Raw genomic sequence first — 19930 nt, 5'->3', positions numbered from 1 at the left:
ATTGATTTGTGATGAATTTTACAGTGTCTATAATGATTTTTTTACTGTATATTTGAATTTATTCCTATAATGTAAGTGTTTAATGTAATTTATGTGTAAAGTTTTTTACATTCTGTATAAAACTGTATCACATTAATAAATAATTAATTTCCAGTTGGTTATTTTGGCCATCCTGGAATGTTACAAACTGGCAGGGAAAGAGCCTCCTCAAAATCTTAGGGCTCATTCAACCAGGGGTATCGCAGCCTCCTCGGCCCTCCAAAGAGTGGTTCCGGTTCGAGACATATGTGCGGCTGCCACATGGTCGTCCGCACATAGCTTCACAAGATTTTACAACCTGGATTCCTCCTCTAGTCAAGAGACTAGGTTTGGCAAAGCCGTATTACATTCGGTTCATTCCTAAAAGGAAACATGGCGTTTTACTCCCACCTCCAATTGCACACCACTGCTATGGGAGTCTATCAAAGATAAGGAATACGTCGGAGGACACAATCCCTTCGAAGAACAAGTTATTTCTTACCTTGTAACGTTCTTTCAATGGGATGTTCCTCTGACATATTCCTTATCTCCCCTCCCATCCATCCCCGCAGTAATACTTCCCTTGTGGTTGCAGCTTAAGCTCCTTCAAGGTCAATAACCAATTCATGTAAAACAACTGTTAACGTCAAAACGGAACTGAGCAACGGACGCTGCACGAGTCTATTTATACGCGTGGTGACGTCGGCGCCGATAAGGAGGCCGTCGCGGGACATCGGCTCGAGGGACGTCAACGCGCAGAGCCCTCTACTGAAAAAAATTTCTGAGGCCAGCAAGCTGGGAGATGATCTATTATCAAAGATAAGGAATACGTCGGAGGAACATCCCATCGAAAGAACGTTACAAGGTAAGAAGTAACTTGTTCATCTGCATGGGTGACTGCTGTGACTGCCTTTGTGGTGGATTCATTGTTGCCTGCTGTCTTTGAAAGTCTTGCTACATTCTCGGCGCTTGTGTCTGCTGCAATGTTTGATTCTGAGCAAACCCATCTCCATTCTGCTGCGAATATGGAGGCGGGTTTGTAGTCCCCCCTCTTGAGAATTGTCCATTCTGCGCGAGTCCTTGACTTCTACATTTGCGAGAAAAGTACCCTGACATACCGCATGTCCAGCATACAGGAGGAGGTCTCCTAATTTGCCCCTCCTGCATGCCTTGACTATCGTTCTGTGTGTTTTGAAACCCACCTTGATTGTTCTGTAAGTTTCCCTGATTATTCTGGAAGCTTCCCTGATTATTCTGGAAGCCCATACCTCGAAAGCCTCCCCGTGGTATGAATCCACTATTATTTTGATCAAACTGCCTTTGGTTATTCACCTGCGGCATGTTCTCTGCTTGCTGTGAACCCGACCCGTCTCCACTAGTCAACATTGCCCCTTCAATGGCGTACTTGGATAGTGTTTTCTGCACTAACTTTGCCTCTTCACCTTTCCTAACATTGTCCTTCTTTCGATTCTTCTCTTACAACAGCCTGCAATAATGTGCAATGGTCAGCTGTATTTCTGACCATGGCTTCGCTTCCATGCCCACCAATTTCTTGAGCTGCTTCTGTAATTTGTTTGGCAACCCTTGGCACAATATATGATAAAATACAGGTATAGATTTCCCCTAAGCCTCCCGTGTCTCCAAGGCCCACTGTTCTTGGAAATGTTTAATGTAAACAAGAGGATCATCCCCTTGCTGCATCTGTCTTGCCATTATAGCTCCCATATCTGACGTGTCCGGGTATAGTACTCTAAGTGCTTTCCAGACCGCTGCCTTACAGTTATTGAACGGTGCTCCATCATGAGCAGTTTTTATCATAGTAACACTAGAATACCCTGCTCTTGACCAAACTTCATCAGCCCTTTCCCCAAGGATGGCAATCAGAAGACCTTTAATGTCCCCTATAACTAACGTGTTCCCTCCTGTCATTTTCTCTAACTCATGTATGCATTTTCCAGTGCCGGAAGTTAAACTCGGGAGTTAACACCTAAAATTGTCCTTATCCATCTGTGGCCAAGGTATATCCTGTGGCCTAGCGCCTCCCTTCTGTAACAAAGAAAACTGCGAGATCCCAAACTCACATTCGTCTCCCATCGTCTGTCTGTCCATAGCAGGGACAATGGTTCTGTTCCGCCTTCTACCTGGCAGCGACCTTAGCATGCTCACATACGGTGGCGAGTCCCCTCTCTGACCATGCAATCACTCTTTAGGTTGATATAGCCGCGTCAATGATTCTAACGCCCGAGATTTGGGTAGGTCTAGATCCAACCATCTTACTTCCTTATCCATTGAAAAACACCCTTAAGGGCCACATGCGCCACCTTCCTCTTCCCCACGGAAGGTTGCTCTGTCTTGGTCTGACATATCCTGTCACCAACTCGTGTGACTTCTCTCCTCTTCGTCTCTATTCAGAGTCAGTCTATCTAAAGACAGCTCTTTGGACTCAAAACTACATGAGGCTTCCTCATTGTCGTACAACTGCGTACTCTCGCGTCAGTCATTTTTACCCTTTCCTTGCAGCACTTTCTTATTCCTCATATCATGATAGACTTTATAGATAGCGTCCCCAATGCTTCTCGAGTCAAACACATCCTCTAGATTTGCTCTAGATGGACCTGCTATTGGCTCATGTGCTGGGAAGAACTCTTCTATGTCTTCCCATGCCACTCCTGGATTAGGATCCATTACTTACTTTTCCATACGATCAATGTTGCATGCTCTTTGCTTTCTCTTTCATTCTAGCTCATCGTCATACTCTCTTTGCTTCCTTGCTTCCTCCCTCACTTACCCTTTCTTCCTCTTTTCTCTTCATGTCCCTTCTTTGGTTTACCCTTCGTATCTCTTCATCTCTTTGTCTTTGCATTCTTTTATCCCTTAATTTCTGTTCCTCTTTCTCCATTATTTTCCTTTTTAGTCTTTCTCGTTCTTCGATTGCCCTCTGTCTGTTGTCATACTTTCTCTTCTCCTCTGCTCTTTCCTGCTTTTTCAGTTGCTCTTCTTGATACAACTGTTCCCGTCTTTGTCTATCCCTTCTTTTCGTCCCATCTTCTTTCAATCTTTCCTCTCTTTCTCTATCCTTTTTGTCTTGCTCATCTCGATCTTTCCTTTGCCTTACGTCCTCAATGCTCTTACCATCAAGTTTGAACAAAATCTGACCACCCATCCATTCGTTCTGTATAAGTGCTAACTCATTAGTCTTATATTTTTATCCTTTCCATCTCTTTATTTCTCATCCTATATGTAAGGATGTACTTGGTCGTTCACTTCTCTCTTTGTCACGTCTCTCCTTATCCCTCGGGACCTTAGAGATTATATCTCTCTCAGTATGTGTCTCTGGGCCCTCGTCGCTGCTTTGCGCAGGCGATTCATATGCCGGGTTACTATACCCTGCCGATGCCTTGAGCTCCCTTAATCGGTACAGCCCATCATCCTTCTTACTATCGCCGTCTGCTTCATACATTAAGTATCCAATCTACAGAAGGCAGCTCTTCTCTCTCCTCCTGGTACATCTTCCAGAGCTCTAAGCTCGCTAGTCGCTTGTCTAACATGTTCTCCGTATATAAAGCATGCAAATATGTCGTCATATGCTGCAAAACTGCCTTCGATAGTGATCCCCTTGTGGCCATGGCATGAACATCTTGTCTGCCATACCCTTCACCCACTCTGCACTGTACTGTCTAAGCTTGGGCGCATGCTTAGGTAGCTGCATGCAGAGATGTATAAGCAGAGTAATATCCTCAATTTTGACTCGTCACACTTGACTGTCAATACTCACCTTTACACTTTGCAAATTTCAAAAGTATGTTTCAGAAAAATAAAATAATATGAGTGTGCACCAAACGTTGCAGGCTCCAAACCCTCTATATCACGTTTTTTACTTTACTGTATGTTTTCACTAAACACCATCAGTTCAATGCCAATAAATAAAAAATAATGAATTCACAATTCTTCTCTTTTCTTTTTCACGTCTATCAGTTCCTCTATTGTTTTTTCACCATATACAGTCACATAAAACAAACAGACAAAGGGGCATACTCGACCGCCCACATATATCTCAGTTTTGTCTCTAAGGCCTGTCCTACCCCTAAAAATATCCCGATTTGGGATGTGAATCAACCTCTTCAAAATCGTCTTTAATCGAGTTTGTCACCTATATCACCCGTAAATAGGGCTCTAGGTGCGATTCCTTCTGTTCCGTTCTTTAAAACGCAGGAAACCTGGGCGTACTCTTTATCGTGGCGTCTCCTCGTGATACCTCTTAATTGCTTGGCCTCTCCTCAAGTCAATTTATTTAATATTCAATTCTCATCGTTCTCAAGTTACTTTACCCCAATCTCCCTCCTTTACTTGTTTTCCCCTTTCTTCACTCACGGCCCATTTACACTTTTGCCACCTCATTCCATTTTACTCACCATTCGTGTTTTCAGCTTCCAACTCTCAGGATTGTATGCCTCCTCAGTAGCTTCTTCAACTTTCCTTCCGTTCAGCTTCCTGTAGACGCCGAGAGAGGTTTCTGCCTGAAAACGAGGGACCCATCTAACCTGGCTTGCTGCAAGACTTGCGTTACACTAATATCCGCTATCTACAGGGAGCTTCATGTCCTTTCAGCCGAATGGCAGAGGTTGTGCGATATTTCCGGGACCCCAAAAGCCTACTCTCTCGATGGATATCTAACCATCCTCTCAGCTAACACGTGAACTGGATGCTTCCAGCTCTTTAAGATGAGGTAGCAATACCCTTGAGAAAATGGGGATGCAGAAGTTACTCAAACATCAATAATCAAAACGACTCAGGTAGTTAGCTAAAGGATGACTGTTTTAATATCAATTATCTAAAACAGGGAGTACAACAGACATCAATGGACGTCTCAGTGTAAGATCTCACAATGCATCTTTAAAAAAAAGCATTCTTTTATAGCAAAAAATCATCATTGATGACGTCAACCTATGTATTACTAATGTTATCCTACGTGGCAAACTACAAAAACCTAGTGAAGAAAGTGATGTGTTCTCAAGGAACATCTAAGAATACGATCCATACTCGTCTACAGGAGTGAAGAACAGTGATAGGTTTCTTAACATCAGGTGGGGCAACTAAGTCCTCCCCTTAAACAGGTCACTACGAACGTCACTAAATACACAACGTCACATTGGCTACACAAACTATAGGACCCTTAATCACGCGGCCCCCTACCATTGGTTCGTACTCTAACCTTCGTCAGTACTTTTCCACCTACGTCTAGCAGCACGCAGACTGGGCTTCCAGGTGCTGGTGAGCTGGTCTTCAACCATAGCTTCCCACCAATTAGCATCTTCATCTATCATCAGCTCAGTGGTCTGCTGTCAATTAGGGCTTTGAACTTGTCCTTGGGAGTGTTCTTTGCTCTGGATTCAGGGGAGTGAAGGCATGCTCTGCCCTCATGCGTAGGTGTGACCATCATGCTCGTCCAACTTCATCCTTCCACGTGACTGAAGACCACAAAATCGAGCCTCTTGTGTATTAAAATACTATTTTCTAATAGACCTCTGACGTCTTCCTTGTTTTTGTCCATGCATCCTGAACAGGAGCTTCGTTCTTTCACATGATTTGTATCCAATGTCTGCTCACCCCAGCCTGATATGGCCTTTGCTTCTTGGCTCATCCAGTCGCGCCTTTCTGAGATTCACTCCTGTTAATTCACTTGTTTTCTAACTGTGACATAGTGGAAAAGAGGCCTTCCTTTTTTAGCCCAGCTCTTCTATGATACGTAGTGGAAACATCCATTCTTTACTCATTTATGTATATGTTTAAGTTGACGCATGCCGCAATCTATTCACTATAAGCTAGCCTCAAGAAAGCTTCATCTGCTTGCGTTTCTTTGCATATGTACACGTGTAAAATTACTTGACATCTTCATCCTTTCTGTAGCATAAGTTTCTTCATCTTGTTCTCAAGATGCCACATATCTTCGATACTTTCTTGATGCCTTATAGAATATCTGCACTCTCTAGTCTCTGCATCTCTTCTATGTGCATCAGCTCAGCTCTGCATGACGGCACCATTCTTCTTTGCCGTTAATTGGTCCTGCTTCTTCCGGGATTTCATTCAAACGGCCATCATACTCTCTCGTATGCAGGTATGGTTTTCTCAATGGGAACCTTGCCTCCAGGATTCTCCTTGGTATCGGTATTTTCACTGGTACCGCATGTGTCTCAACTGGTTCCCGACATATAGGCAAGATGGGCAAAGTGGTTGAGGTGGGTATACTTAGCTCCTTCTCTACAGCCTAACGTGCATCCTGATCAACAACAGATCTGTTGCCAAAAATCACCACTTCATCTACAACTTAATTTCATCAGAAGGCCCGGACATCCTCTTCATTACAGAAACCTGGTTCTCTCAGGACTACTGGCCCAGTACACACAAGGCCTGCTCTGGAGAATACACCTGTTTGGTGCATAACAGCAACAGTAGAGCGGGCGGCATAGTTATACTATACAAATCCATCCTCTCCATTTCACACAAGCCTGCAAATCCCCCTAGCAAAATTTCCCATAACCCCCGTACAGTTTCTTACTCATATACCACCGGGCTACAGTAGAAGTTTTGCTGAAAACCTCAGTGACTTCTTAGCTGCCATCCTAGTTTCCCACCCTTCCCTCACTGTGCTAGGGGATTTGAATATATGATTCAACATCCCTCATAACCCCATGACTCATCCGATTCTGGACAACTTGGAATCCCTTCCTCTGACACTAGTATCAAGCCTCACAAACTCAGCCGGCCACAACCTAGACACTATCGTTAGTTCTCTTGGACTGATCGCCACTTCCGCCTCGGCCATTGGTCTGGCCAGACCATTCAGCCGTTTTCTTCACTCTCACAACCGTAGACTCTCCATCCTCCCCGACAGCCCTACAACCCCCCTCCTGGCCCCCTCTATGGACAAAGGTCAAAGTAACTCCAGACTTGTCTGATTCCCTACTTGCTTCCCTAGCCTCCCTTCCACTGCAGTTGGGTCTGATCTCCATCAGCCATTTTGACCAATGGCTCTCCAAAGCTCTTAGCCCTTTCACCCCTATCAGATGCATCTCTAACAGACAGGGCCTCTCCCCCAGATGGTTCACCTCAATTCTCAAATCTCTCAAAACCCACAACCACATTCTTGAACGCAGATGGTGGGCAGACCCATCACCACACAACAGAACAACTTACAGCCACCAGCTTAAAGCATACAGGGCTGAAATTCGAAGGACAAAAATCCTTTTCCTGGAATGGAATCACCAATGCCCCTAACACCTGTAGGAACCGCCACAAGATTATCTCCAAATTCAAGGCCCCTTTTTGCACCTCCTCCTCCTCCCTATCCCACACCCAAGCACTCTGTGACTCTCTCTCCGACCACATCCACAACTTAGCCTAGGAAAATGGGATCTCCCCATTCCCACTAAAATAGCGTCACTCCCACCCCACCATCCTGCATCCATGCCCGGGCTCTCAGACCTGCCATCTACTTGCTCACTCTTCTCTTCCTTCTCTCAAATCACCTCCCCCCAGAATGTCTAAAGCTACTATCTAACAGCCAGCATCCCCTGATGTTCCATGCCCTCCTTCTCTTCTGAAAGAAATCCTAATCTCAATCTGTGCCGGCCACATTGCAAGATCGATCATGCACTCTTCTATCATTTCAGGCATTTTCCCAGCAGATTTTAAGACATTGTACATCAAACCCCTGGTCAGAAAACTCTCCCTTGACTCCCTTCTATCGGCCAAATACAAACCTATCTCAAACAACCGATACATAACTAAATAAATTGAATGAACAGCCGACACCCATCTATGCGTAGTTTATTTCTTATTTATTTCTGTTCACAGAAACCAACCACCACCTCGACCCTGCCCAATCTGGCTTCTGACCCCTACGAGGAACTGAATTGTGCCTAGTCTCGATCTGGGACGATTTCAAAGGAACCTCAGACTCAGAAAGGTTGTGCCGCACTAGTCCTTCTCGACCTCTCAGCAACCTTCGACACCATTGACCCTCTCATAGACAGACTCCACTCTCTCAGCAGCAAGGAAGTGGATCCTCCTTCCTCTCCAAAAGATCCCTCCATGCCCTATTATCACGGCGTACCACATGGTTTCTCTCTCTCTCTCTCCTCTACTCTTTAACCTCTACCTGAGCCTGTGACGTATCAAAGGTATTTGTCCCTTCTCCTAAGCGGTGAGCCACCCCCTTTGAGGCTAGGGAGTCCTGCAAGGTTCTCCCTAGGTGTCTGGGCAAGTGGGACCTCGATGGGTGTGACTCTCCCTTAGGAGACAAGGACTCTCATCCCCACGAGGAGCAGGACTCTGTAGACCACCCATCATATCTGGATATATGGGATTGTCTTCCATAAAAATATCTCTTTAAGAAGAGATATGTATATAACTGGGATCACAAGAGGAGAGAGTATGATGTGCGGGAGAAGCCCCATAATGTTATCACACTTTGGAGATGCAGACAAGGAGACCAGGACGAAGCTGGGGAACCCGTGACACTTCGAAAAGCAAAGAATACCAGCTTCTGGCGCCAGGAGCCCGGTGAAGCAGACAACAGGGAAGCCTTTGTGACGATGGGGAGAGAAAACATGTCTGACGTGGTGGTGTGACCACGGCCCTCTCGTGGTGGGCCAGAGACCAGTCTAACAATGCCAAGACCATTGCAGCAGGGAGTGCTGACAGCTCCCACCCACCAGTGTCCCTCAACCATAGCAGCCGACAAAGATGTGAGGAACGGAACATTGGAGAAACTGAGAAGCGAGAACGCGAAGCAGGTTACCCGGGCGAGTGCCGAGCCCCGCAACATTACCCTGGACAAATGAAGGTACAGGAGTGAATGGGCGAGGCGGGAGGCCGCCAGGGGAAAACTATTGTGAAAGGCCTGATGGCGACATTCAAACAGCAAATCCAAATAAATCGATATGTGAGGAACAAATAATGCGCTTGACAAACAAGGCTGAGTGGAAAATAGAGGAAAGATATAAAAAAAATACCCGGGGAAGAGAGGAAACAGCCACCTGAGCTCAGTGTTGAAGAGTGGAGAAGACACTCCATATACAAGTGTAATAAGAACTATGATTTGAAACTGCCAAGCGAATTAAATAACAAGAGAAATAAACCAGTAGAGAAAACCCAGGACAGAGGGATTCCTAACACAGATAAAATCTTACAAAACATAAGCAAGGTTGGATCGCAAAATGTGAGAAACCTGAAAGCAAAGTAAAGACTGGGAGAAAGTATCTTCAGGATAATCGTTGTATGCATAACACTAAAAAGAGTAAAAGACTGATGAACAGTTGGGATGAGCTACAAGAGCTCATAAAGGAAACTCCAAGAGAGTGTCAGAGAAGATCAGCGTAAGCAACATACTTCTAAAACAGAGACATTTCGTTTATTGACAATACAAGCAGCAAGATAAAATTCCTGAGAGAAAGCCGCAGCCAGGAAGGCAAAAAGGGAAATGACTAGGAGATGAGAGACATTCATTTGTCCGACTTTAGTTGTTTGTATTAGTTGGAGGGTTAGGTAGAGTTATGTTTAGGACTGAGGACTTTAACGTTGGACTTCCTGACAACAGGTGAGCACCTTTAGTTACTAAGTAAGGCACTGAATCCCCTCTAGCAATACAGATAGATAGGTATTTTCTTTATAATTTAATTCAAAGACAATCCATAGGCCCCGAGTGTGTCTGGCTCCTTCTTCCGACCTGCCACAGCCCCCTTTCTGCTATCATCCGCTCACACAGCATGTTTTTCCACAACTACAGAGATAAAACCCAAATCATCTTTAAGATCCCAAAGGACCCTTCCAACACCACCCCTAACTTTGCATCATGCCGCTCAGAAATCAACCATTGGATGACTTCTAACCACCTTTTCAACCCCAGAAAATATGAAATTGTGAACAGTGGGAAAGCTAGTATCTTCCCATAAATGCACCCCTTGGTGGCACTCTCTAGCCCCTCCCCCACCTTCAACACAGTAAAGGACCTTGGATGCACCATAGATTTAGACTTTACACTATCACATCAACTCAGTGTTAAAATCCTGTTATCTAAACACTAGGCATACTCCGACACATCTTCCTCTACTTGACCTTTCTACACAGAGTCGCAGTGATCACAACCATCGTCCTCTCTCACCTAGACTATGCCAACACCCTATGCCTGGGTGCCCCCGCATGAACAACATAGAAAATTCCAACGGGTTCAAAACACTGAAGCAAGGCACCTTATTGCCATAAGCCCCAAAGAACACATCACACCAGCCTTCCGTGTCCTTCACTTTTGCCGAAGCCAGCAATGAACCACCTTCAAGGTAATGTGCATCACCCACCATGCTCTCCACAACACAGGCCCAGAATGTCAAGCTCACACCCTACAGGCCTACCAGAATCTTGAGATCAGGCACGGCTCTCCTCCTGGCCATCCCAGTCGATATATCAACCAAAATCGGAGGATCCTCTTTCTCCATCCAACCTCCCACCATCTGCATTTCCATCCCGTTCAGCATCCTCAGCATAGAGGATCATCTTGCCTTCCGGAAGGCATTCAAGACCTGGCTCTTCCCTTTTACATCCTGACTGACCTAGCCCACCTCCTGGGTGAACTATTACCCCAGACAGTTAGGTGGGGGCATCGCTGAGTCACTTGAGGAGACAACAAGACGGTACCTAGCACGCACAGAAAGGATTCCAGTCGATCCGTATGATACGTTCCTCAAGCCCTCATCACAACTAGATATCAGCCATAATTCTCTGGTACGTATAGCACTTTAGCTCAATGTAACTTAGACGTATCCCTCAGGGGGAACGGCCACCCAACCGCATACACCTGCAATAATTTACTACTCAACCTCACAACGCACATCCCCTCTGCCACTAGAATGCAGCTGAGTCACACAATAAAGATTTGGTCCAGCTGGACAAATAATCAGTCTCCTCTACTTGCATACTGTCCCGACAGCCTCTCACAGCACCCATCCACTAGCCATATCTTCATGGGTCGCTAGTAGGGACTTGGCCACTCCTACCTACCTTTGTACCGGCTAAAATGCACACATGCATTTTAAAATCCTCTTCCCAAGTCTCGTACCTCAGACTTTGTTCCTCCAAGGGCATTCACCCACAGCGCTTTGAGGCCATTCCAATGGCATTAGGTGCTATACAAATGACATATAACATAACATATCACAGGACACAGTCCATCTCTAAGTTCCAAACAGTTTCAGTTGAGCTGAACAACTTCCTGTACTAATTCATGTCTTATACAGGCCAGAAATTGTCTTTCATCTTTCAATGAAGAAAAACATAAATTAAAACCACTTTTCTTTCTCTATTGACTCTATAAGTAAAGCTGTATTTTGAAATTGGATTAGTTAGTCTTTGAATGATTTATCTTTCCAAAAGGATATGCACTTACATTACTAGCTAATAGCTGAGATCTATAGACCTTGCATAGACCATGCCCCTAACTTCCATTTAGCCATTCAAGATGGAAGAAGAGGTTCTATATTAACATGGAAAACATGTACAACCTTGCCCAGGATCTCTGGTAGTTTCCACATCATTAGGCAGAAACGTAGTACTTAACTGTTGTAGGTCTTGACATGCTCTTTCGTGTAAGTCTAAAATCCAGTCTGATTTCTAGAATGAACTGGGTGTTGCCTGCAGAGACTGCTTTGGGGGTATAGTGAGTGATAAATGTTATGTTTACTAACTATTGACTTACACAGGGGGATACTGGCGGAGTCCCGGTAGACAGCTGTATACTTTAATCAGTCTACAGCAAGTAAAGTTGTTGGTACAATAATCATTGATCTCCAGCTGGATGAACAATAAGACAGAATTCAGGGGATTTTTGCAGCATTGTTCTTTGCCATCTCTATCAAACTAGGCAGGCAGTGCAGCTACATTTTCAATATCAATTCTTTTAACAGGCCCTTACCTGGAGGAAGCACCCCTCATCCTAGACAAGCCAGATTTGGTGTACGTGGTGGAGGATCAACCATCGAGTATCACTGTAACTCTGAACCATGTTGAGGCTGCAATTGCATGGAAAAGGTAAGAAACCACATGTTTTTCTTTCCCATTTGCGGACTAAAAGCAAGCTCTGCTTTCTCCCTTCTCACAGTGCTGTCTTTGTTCCAGGGCAATGAGAAAGTTTGATGCTTTAAAATATTTTTCAGTCATGTATTTATAATGCATATATTCATACGTCCCATCCCCTTTCCTTCATCCTTGTGGGGTGTCCCCCAACATGGGGACGATATCGGAAGCTTTGGCAGCAAACCATTGAGCTTCCCCTTTAAATTTAGTGTAGCGTGTGGGGGTGCGGCCTCGAGTGTGGGAACGCCCCGCCAAGGCACTGCCCTCCAGCGCCTAACCTCAGTCCCTTTTGCCGCGCGGACAGTGTCGGACCTGGCAGCCAGCGCAGATACTTTTTTAGCTTTCCGCTTGCTCCCTGTTTTTGTTTTTTACAATCTGATTGAACTTCCCTTCTGTGCCTTGCCTCCCGCGGCGCATGCCGGCTGCAGGAGCAGGGACATAATTTGGGGGTTGCCAAGAAGAGGAATAACAAATAATTTGTCGTTCTGGAATTCTATATGATAATTGCTAGACTCATGAAAGGTTTATTTCAGGCACACTTCAGGGGGTGAGTCACTGATTTAGTCTGTTCTTAAACACCTCAACTCAGCCTTTAATTCCTCTGAGGTTGAAAAATGAGCACCAACACAGGTTGGGAGATATTGTATGTATATTTGTTCTATATATAGCACTAAAGCGTAAGTGCTATATAATAACACATCATTATCATTTTGTCTTGGACGTCTTCTTGCATTCACAGTAATTTGGTAATATGGGCCTATACACACTGATATTAATGATAAATATGGTGATCCATTCTTGTATGAAATGTATGTCACATTAAAGTGACATCATAACAATATTTTTCGTACTGTATTTAGGAACAATGCTATGTGATGCCACTTTCTATTTTGTCAAGGGGTAAAAGGTTGTGTTTCATCGCTTCCCATGATGTCACTTCAGCGTGGGGTCGAATTACATTCTTCCTGTGATGTCATCAGAGGCCCAGGGTTATGTGATGTCTCTTCCGCTACCCCTGACATTTTGGTGAAATGACGTCCCTGTGCAGGAGGATTCACGAGATGTGCATCATGCGACCGCCCGACAACCGCTGGGACGCATGTTCAGCTTGCATCACCCTCGGTCACAGGGCTTGAAGAATCGGTTGTCGAAGTGGAGGGAGGTCTTCCACACTTGTCCTCCACCCCACCTTAAGGACTTGGTCTCCTGGACCTCTCGTCAACACAAGGTAGGACCTCTGTTCAGCATGGCTCCACAGCACAACGTCTCCTTCCCCGGGAGTTCCCACGGAGAGGGGTTCCTCGGATTCAGGTTCTGGCAGACCCAAGGCCTATAAGGCTACCTGCTCTGAAGCTGAGGGGCCAGGGGCTCCTCTGGGTGCTCCGTGGGCAGACCTGATGCCATCCAGGCTATCGGCTCCCAAGCTGCTCTCGGGCTGTCCTTGGAGGGACGATCAAGTTCATCCTACTCTTCGACCCCAAGGCGTAAGGGATCGTTAAGTGCCACCTCCAAGAGTCTGTCCTCGTCACAATCCAGCATGGCTACGGCACAGGTGCCAAGGGCGTTCAGCCTATTGGAGCTCGCTCCAAGGTTGTGAGTCAGGGCGTTACGACTAACGGCCATCCGGCTGAGGGCTTAACGCCTACCAGAGTGATCGCTGAGGTTGACGCTTCCCTGCGGGTGCAAGACCCAAGATGTATCCTCCCATGTCTGAGACCTCTAGTGGCTCAGAGCCTCCGCACCCTCACACCCAGGGTGTTGCACATGGCTTCAAAATGGCGGCCATCTTGGATCCAACTCAGGGCCCGCCCGTGCTCTAGCCCATTGAATGGGCTCTGCAGGAAGATCCCAGTCCACTCTGGTAGATGTAGCGGATTGTACTGTACAGGTATCTGGTCTCTTATGGGGTACATCTACCCCTCGCAGCCTTACGGCCAAACGCCTCAGGCACCTCAGCGCTTTGACCCGGAGCAGAGACTCAGTGCCATGGAGGGCCAGGCCCCTAGGAACCCGGTGGCTTGTGAGCATCGGTTTCTTCGAGCGGTTCCTCTACTCATGCATTGCCCTCAGATGAAGGGGCTCCTGTAGGATATAGTGAAGGGGGTCCTCCCGAAGGTGGCACCTACCTGGCCCCTCTTCTAGGTATCCTCCCCCCTTTCCTCCAGCACTGCTGGTCCCAGTGCTGGTCCCTCCCCCAGTCCAGGCCCTACCAGTTGTTCAGACCCCTCCACCTCCTCCTGTACCACCAACGCCTCCCCCTCAACAGACGTTGGCCTGTCTTTAGCTCCGGACTTAGTGGGGACTACGTCGGCACCCATGTCCCTGGGCCTGGACTCCCCTCAGTCTGTGAAAAAGGGCAGGACGATGACGCCCAGGACGATGAACCCTTGGCATCCATTAAGGCCTTTCATGACCACCTTCAGAGCCCGGCGGTGTTCTTGGGGGTCCCTATGCCCGAGGCAAGCCCCCAGGAGTCGGGAGTGCTAGCAGAGGTTTTGGGCAAATGCACCACGATCCGGTCTGACATCCCACTCTAGAAGGATGCCCTGCAAGTGGCAAGGAAGGTCTTGGACAAGCCCAGGGCCAATGCCCAGATGAACGAGAACTGGTCAGCAGGTTCAGACTGACGGACAGGGAGCCAATCCTCTTGGCCACCTACCCACAGCTGCATTCTTCAGGCTGCGGCCTTAGATACTAAACCATCATCTTCGTCATCATCCTCCATGGGAGTCACCTCCAGTTATCTTTCCAAGGAGGAAAAGGTCCTCTAGTCTTTGGGAAAGCGCTTTTATTCCATCACAATACTGCATCTGCGGGAAACAGAGCTCTAAGTGTTCTCTAAGTGTTCTCAGAGCGGTCTTGCTAGATCGGTCTTTTTTGTTTATTTTCGTGCAAACAAAAGATACATTTTCACTCCATACAGAACTTTCAATACAAACCTCTGTTGAACTCATTTGAACTTTACAACATAGCAACTGTTAATTCTAGGTGAATACTCAAAACGCAGCCTCTGTTGAACCCATGTGAATTTGCCAACGCAGACGCCCTCTTGGCTGCGGCTAACCAGAACCTGTGGCAGGAGCTCAGGTAATTTCTGCCTGACCTCCCTTTGGATAAGCAGACCTCGTTTAAGGCCGGTCTGGCAGATGCCCAGGCCATTGTACAGGACCTCATGGAGTCTTAGGCTCCCACATGGACACACGCCAGCAGAGGGCTGTGCTTTGCTGTTGAGATGAGAAGGACCATGTGGATGCACACCACTAAGTTTTCATTGTCGTGTAGGAGGGAATCCTGGAGCTGCCCTTCGAGGGCGTGGACCTTTTTTCTTTTGTCAACGGATGATGAGTTGACAAAGAAGAAAACCTCCACTCAAACTGCCACGTCCATGGCCATCCTCCCAAAACCTGGACAGAAATCCTTTCCTCAATCCCAGGGTAGGAACGAGTTCAAACCCTGTGCTTTCTCCGGCTTCAAGGGTTTTCGGGACCACAATGCACGGAGGCCTAACAGGCCACCCAGCGACAACGGGAGGAAGCAGCAGAGGATTTTGTCTCACCCCTCTGCTGTCCCCAGCCCTGATGTCAAGAAGCAGTGACGTCACGGTCGGGGAACACAGCTCGCCTGTCTCTTTTCCAGGACACCTGGAAGCATCTTTTCAACAACCCGTGGATCCTATTAATAGTTTCCACAGGCTACAGTCTTCTTCTTCCTTTCCCTCTACCATCCTCTTCTCCTCTTCGTCAGATCGGGTCCCCATCTCTTTTGCGGGAGGTCCTTTCGCTCTTGGAGATGCAGTCGATAAAACCAGTTCCTCTTTCAGACAGGGGCCCTGGGTACTATTCCAGGATTATTGCGGTACCCAAGAACAACCAGGCTGGCCTGAGGGTTGTCCTGGACCTGTCATTTCTAAATCTGTCTTTACTGCTGGTACACTTCAAGATGATTACTCCCGCGTACATAGCCGAGTCTCTGTGTTCAGAGGACTGGATGTGTTCCCTGGACCTCAAGGATTTGAACATGCATGTACCCATCTATCAACCGCATTAGAAGATTCTGCAGTTCACGATTATGTCATACCACTTTTAGTACAAGGTGCTGCTCTTCAGACTGGACTCAGCCCCTCGTGTCTTCGTGAAGTTGATGAACGCTGTGGCAGGCCTTCTCTGCTTGGAGGGCCATCATCTGTATCCTTATTTGGACAACTGGCTGGTGAGGGTTATGTTATGTTATGTTATTTTATCTTATACCGCGCCAAAGCCCGTAGGCATCCAGGCGCCGAGAGACAGAACATGCAGGCTACCTATAAGGAGAGAGAAGTACTAATGGAAGAGATAGGTCTTCAACTGTTTCCTAAAAGCGAATAGATCCTCCATCTTACGCAGTGTAGCCGGTAACGCATTCCAGGCCTTAGCGCCTTGGATATGAAACGCTCTGCCAAGCTCGCAGGATCGTTTCACACAATGTTGGACTAGTAAGAGATCTTCCGCTTATCTGAGTCTTCTTAAGGGTTGGTAAACACTTATAACATCCTTCAGATAGATTGGTGCAGTCCCAAAGATGCATTTGTGACAGATGGTATGTAGCTTAAACCGAATTCGGGCCTCAACAGGAAGCCAGTGTAGTTTTTCCCTAGCAGCGGTAATTGGTTCTGAATATTTCATGTGGAAGATGATGCGGATAGCTTTATTTTGTACTTTTTGGAGTTCAAGGATGTTGGCTTTACTTGCCCCACATAGGAGAGCATTACAATAATCCACACGTGGTAGAATAACAGCTCTCACCAGTTTAGTACGGTTTTCGATGGAAATAAGTGGGGCAACCTGTCTGAGCACTTTAAGATGGTAGTTGGTGCTCTTTGAGATAGCAGCGACGTGAGAGTCAAAATCTAAGCTACTCTCCATGACTTTCTGTACAACTTTTATATCACTACCATCAATCCTAAAACCTGAGTACGCCTGGTCCAGTTTAGTTACCTGACAGGGTCTGAATAGCATGAGCTCAGTCTTTGAGGCATTAAGGCAGAGCCAGTTTGTAGACATCCACTTTTTTATCAGTTGATACACCATATCTACCAAATTTTGGTCTGTGTCATGATTACCAGTGATGTCATGGACCAATTGGAAGTCATCCGCATAATTGCAAAAAGAAATCTGAAAGAATTCCAATTCATTGCAAAGAGGGAGGATGTAGATATTAAACAATAAAGGGGAGAGACAGGCCCCCTGCGGAACTCCACAGGTCAACAGTTGAGGTTCCGAGGCACAGTCCCCCAGTGTACCTGTGATCGACGACTCTAGAAACAATCTCAGCCAGTCTATGGCATTAACAGAGAGGCCCCCGACTGACTGCATTCTATCAAGAACTATGTTATGATCAAGCAGGTCGAAGGCTGCCGATAGGTCCAACAGCATCAGCAGCCGCGACCTGCTTTCTTCCATCTTAGAAAGCATAAAAGTCTGCAAGTCCAGGAGGGCAGTCTCAGTGCCATGGTGGCTTCTAAAGCCTGACTGTTTGGTATGAAGTATATCAGTCATCAATGCATAGTCCTGCAATTGGATGGTTGCAACCTTGTCTATAAGTTTGAGTAGAAACAGGGTATTCGTAATAGGCCTTAAATTGGCAGCATCAGAGGGATCCAGTCCAGCTTTTTTTAGTAGAGGTGAAACTGCAACATTTTTCAGTGGCTTTGGGATTTTGCCTGACCGAAAAGAGGCATTTGTGAGTCTACATAAGAAAGGCGCGAATTGCTCTTTGTGCGCCTAAATGATTTTGGATGGGAAAAGTTCACCTGGGCAATTGGTAGGCTGCATAGATTTCATAATATTAATCATTTCTACTACAGTGGTTTCCTTAAAGGTGAAACCAACAGCGGGTTCAGTTTTAGTGACAGTATTGGGCATAGAATTTTGTTTAGTATCAGTTAGTTTAGCATCAGATTGTGATGTCTTATTAGACAACAGTATAGTCTTAGCTATAGACAATGGGAGAGTCAGTGTTTCCTGCTTAATTTTATCTTGGGCTTTGCGTAATTTATCCGCAAAAGCTTTCTGCACACGATTGCAGTCCTCAATAGTGGGTTTAACAGTGGAACCACAAACGGTGGGTTTTTTCCAAGCTCTAAAAAGGCGAAAAAGTTCTTTAGTCTGATCACCTGCAGAATTAATTTGATCATTATAATACGTTTTCTTGGCCTCGAGAATTGCTAATTTGTACTGCCTCTCTTTTAGCTTCCAGTCCGACAGGTTGGCCATGGAACCATCTTTGTGCCAGATATGTTCAGCCTGCCTTTTACTTGCTCTGAGGTCAACCAGAGAAGGAGAGAACCATTTCTGACGATTAGGTAGATCCCTGACCAACTTATCTTTCATCGGAGCAAATTGATCAAGCATATCAGTGGTCAGTTTATTATAATTATCTATTAATGACTCAGGATCATCGGTATCCTTGGTTAAGGTCATCAAGGAGTGTAGGAAGTCAGCTAGGACAGGTGTGGTTATATTTTTTAAATTTCGGACTCTAACTGGATGCATAGGGACATGCACTCTGCGTGCAAGGGCTGGAAGCCGTAAAACACAGGTGAAGAAAAAGTGGTCAGACCAGATACATGGTGTGGTCAAAATATCTTCGAGAGATATGTTACTGCTACCGACCCAGTCCAAGATGTGGCTCTTATTGTGTGTTGGGTCAACATTATGGATTGTGATGTGGTGGTTAGCCACCAATTTTTCTAATGACAAGGCTTACTTGTCTCTCCTGTCACCTTTCCAGCGGTTGAAATCACCCAAGATGACCAGGCCAGTATTGGAGGTCAGCATAGGCGAGATGAGATGAACTAAATCTTCATTAAATCTAACAGAAACCTCTGGAGGTCTATAAAGAAGAACCAAATTTAGGGTGAAATTGGGGTTGGATGTCATCTTAATGTGTATCATGTCAGTCCCCCAACATTCAATTTGAACTTCATAGAATCCTAGAGATTTGTTACATATGATGGCCACTCCTCCTCCCACTTCCCCTTCTCTATGTTTCCCAAAAAAAGCATAGTCTGGGGGGGGTCACCTGAGGGAGTGTTGCTCTCCTGACAGAGATTGGCAGATATCCTTCATCAGCTGGGTTCTCCCTCAAACAGAGGAAGACACAGTTGTGCCCATCTCAGGATCTAGTCTTCCTATGGGTGTGTTGGAACACTACTGTTCAGCGGGTGTTCCCTACGCCAGAGAGGCTCCTGTCCCTCCGCAAGGTGGTGGGGCACTTTCTGGCCTGCTCGACCACCGCAACATGGTGGTACAAGCACATTCTGGGCCTGATGGCCTCCTGCGTGCTCACTGTACAGCACGCTTATCTCATGATGAGGCGCCTCCAGCTCCACCTGGCGGTCAATTGGAATCAGGAGATGGGGTCTCAGTCGGACAGGATTCCAGTACCTCCGCTCCTACTGCCCAATCTTTTCTGGTGGATGATGGATGGCAATTTTTCAGTGGGAGCCCCATTCACCCGACCGGAGCCTACCCTTTTGGTGACAACAGACTCCTCTCTTTCAGGCTGAGGGGCTAGTCTGGATGGCTATGTGATTTATGGCACGTGATCCAGGATGGTAGCCCTCCTGCATATCAATCTGCTCAAGCTCAGGGCAGTGGGCCTTGCCCTCAAGGCGTTATTGCCCCTCATCAGGGACAAGTCTGTTCTGGTCAGTATGGACAATTCTGCTACAATATTTTACCTGAACAAGCAGAGAGGCACCTGTTTCCCTCCTCCTCTGCATGGAGGCATTATCGATCTGGGAATG

The 19930-nt window shown here is 46.4% G+C and overlaps 1 protein-coding gene across 4 annotated transcripts in view; it reads left to right on the top strand.

Annotated features, from left to right (window-relative positions):
- The window catches only part of SPEG (striated muscle enriched protein kinase), a 2620794-nt gene that overhangs the window by 1556515 nt on the left and 1044349 nt on the right, over nt 1-19930 (top strand). For all 4 annotated transcript variants that reach the window (XM_069616880.1, XM_069616879.1, XM_069616881.1 and 1 more), the window contains one exon: nt 11976-12099. In XM_069616880.1, the coding sequence (XP_069472981.1) occupies nt 11976-12099 (124 nt within the window). The remainder of the gene's footprint in view (nt 1-11975; nt 12100-19930) is intronic.

The sequence above is a fragment of the Ambystoma mexicanum genome, chromosome 9 (genome assembly GCF_040938575.1).
Source record: "Ambystoma mexicanum isolate Mex_15411 chromosome 9, UKY_AmexF1_1, whole genome shotgun sequence".
NCBI lineage: Eukaryota > Metazoa > Chordata > Amphibia > Caudata > Ambystomatidae > Ambystoma > Ambystoma mexicanum.
The sequence above is the reverse complement of the archived record's forward strand: the minus strand, read 5'-3'. Positions and strand labels throughout refer to the sequence as shown.